Here is a 2,000-nt window from a genome sequence, read left to right as displayed (position 1 = left end):
CTCTTCGCTGTGTTAAGTGTATCTGGAGATGTGGCCACGGTCTCTGAACCCCTCGTCTCTCCACCACCAGAAGCGCCTCATGGGGTGGAATGAATGGAGAGTGCGGTCGGCCCACATTTAAAGAAACCACAGGATGGAAGTCCCCTTACTGCTAGAAGAGTGTACGTACATGAGCGGGGACTCGGAGGACACGGGGTAGAACCCGGAGTGGGGGAGTGAAAGCAGGGCGAGAGAGGTGGAGAGAGAGAGAGAGGGGGAGCCGTGGAAGGATCAGACTAGCGAGAGAGACCAGAACATCCGAGGGCAGCCCAGCAACTCCTTCCGAGCTCTCGCGGAAGTTCAAAGAAAGCAATCAACTTCAGTATAATCGTCAACCCCTAGGAGAGCTGTCGGCTAGTTGCTAGGCTACCGTGGGTCGGATGCGAAGGCTAGTTCAGGGACCTGCTTCCCAGTCTTTACAGAAGTGCCGGAGTCGACGCCTGGCGAGCACGGCTGGCTAACTCCAGGGCCAGCGCTGCGGAGTGACGGAGGCCACCTCCTGGTTAGAGCTCGATCTCGAAAGTCTTTTGCAAATCGTTGGAGAAGGGGTTGGCCACGGCGGCCGGCGACTTGTTCCCGGGTTGCTGCGATGAGGGTTTGCTCTCCAACGCCGCCCATTTGGCCTCGAAGCGGTCCTCCTGGAAGTTGGCGGGTGCCGCTAGTTGACTGCCCTCCGGAGGCCAGCTGCTGCCGCCGCCGCGCGCGGTCCCGCCGCCGTTGGACGTCCCGTTCTGGAGGGCCATGGCGGCCGCGGAGGGAGTGTTCCTGTACAGCGGCAGGCCATTGACGGCTGCGGACAGCGGCTGGGTGGAGGAGAAGAGGGGGGAGGGAAACCCTCCGGTGCCTCCCGTCCCTGGGGCTCCTGGGTACGAGTGGTGATGCCCAATGGCTCCCAGCGCGCCTACTTTGGCTACTCCCCCGACGGACCCCATGGCCCCGGAAGAAGCGGTGCAGAAGACGTTCGCCACCATCTGGGAGGGCGTGATGCCCACCACGGGCACACTGTTGTTGGGGTACGTCATGCTGCTGGCCAGGCCCGGCATGTAGGCCTGCATGGCAACGAACGCCGGCTGGAGGGGCGCCTGCCCGGGGAACATGCCCCCGGGGGCCGGGGTGGTGTCGAACGCCAGGGGGAAAGGCTGCATGGAGTTGGGGAGGGAGCCTGGGTGGCCCGACATCGAGGGCTGGATCATAGAGGCCCCTGACATGCAAGGGCCAGACATGGTGGGTATGGACATGGAGGGGAGAGACATGGGAGGGCCTGACATGGGAGGGCCTGGTAGCAGAAGAACCGATGATAGAGACATAGGGGGCAGGCCTGAGACAGAGGCGGGGCCTGGCATCAGTGGGTTGGACATGGAACCGAGGGACATGGGGGGCGGACCTGAGACAGAGGCGGGGCCTGGCATCAGTGGGTTGGACATGGAACCGAGGGACATGGGGGGCGGACCTGAGACAGAGGCGGGGCCTGGCATCAGCGGGTTGGACATGGAACCGAGGGACATGGGGGGCGGACCTGAGACAGAGGCGGGGCCTGACATCAGCGGGTTGGACATGGAACCAAGGGACATGGGGACACCGGACACCGGAACAGCCGACAGAGCTCCCTGACTGGACAGAGGCTGAGCAGACATGGGGATGCTCGGGATGGCAGGGGTCAGGGGCGGGGCCAGAGCGGGAGGGGGCGGGGTCTGTTGCTGGGCCCTGACGGCCTTGGCCCCCTCCTCCAGCCACCGCTCGGCCTCGGACGGCGTGCGCCTGTGTCCGCAGTGCTGCATCTGCATCGCCGGGGGCGGAGACTGGAGCGGAGCCTCCGCCTGCACCCAGGAGGACGTGGCTGAGGGAGGGGGAGAGAGAGAGAGAGAGAGAGAGAGAGAGAGAGAGAGAGAGAGAGAGAGAGAGAGAGAGAGAGAGAGAGAGAGGGGGGGAGAGAGAGAGAGAGGGAGAGAGGAGAGAGAGAA

The 2,000-nt window shown here is 64.2% G+C and overlaps 1 protein-coding gene across 1 annotated transcript; it reads right to left on the bottom strand.

Annotated features, from left to right (window-relative positions):
• Positions 1-420: 420 nt before the first annotated feature.
• Positions 421-1,876, bottom strand: LOC311247791 (protein numb homolog; the record flags this gene model as incomplete). The annotated part of the gene is made up of 2 exons (XM_084338789.1): positions 421-1,357; positions 1,535-1,876. Coding segments are annotated over 2 exons (1,157 nt in total), but the record flags the coding sequence as incomplete, so codon positions are not given.
• Positions 1,877-2,000: the final 124 nt, after the last annotated feature.

The sequence above is a fragment of the Notolepis coatsorum genome (assembly GCF_963971535.1).
Source record: "Notolepis coatsorum genome assembly, contig: SCAFFOLD_5472, whole genome shotgun sequence".
NCBI classification, from domain to species: domain Eukaryota; kingdom Metazoa; phylum Chordata; class Actinopteri; order Aulopiformes; family Paralepididae; genus Notolepis; species Notolepis coatsorum.
This window is presented reverse-complemented; position numbering and strand designations above follow the sequence as displayed.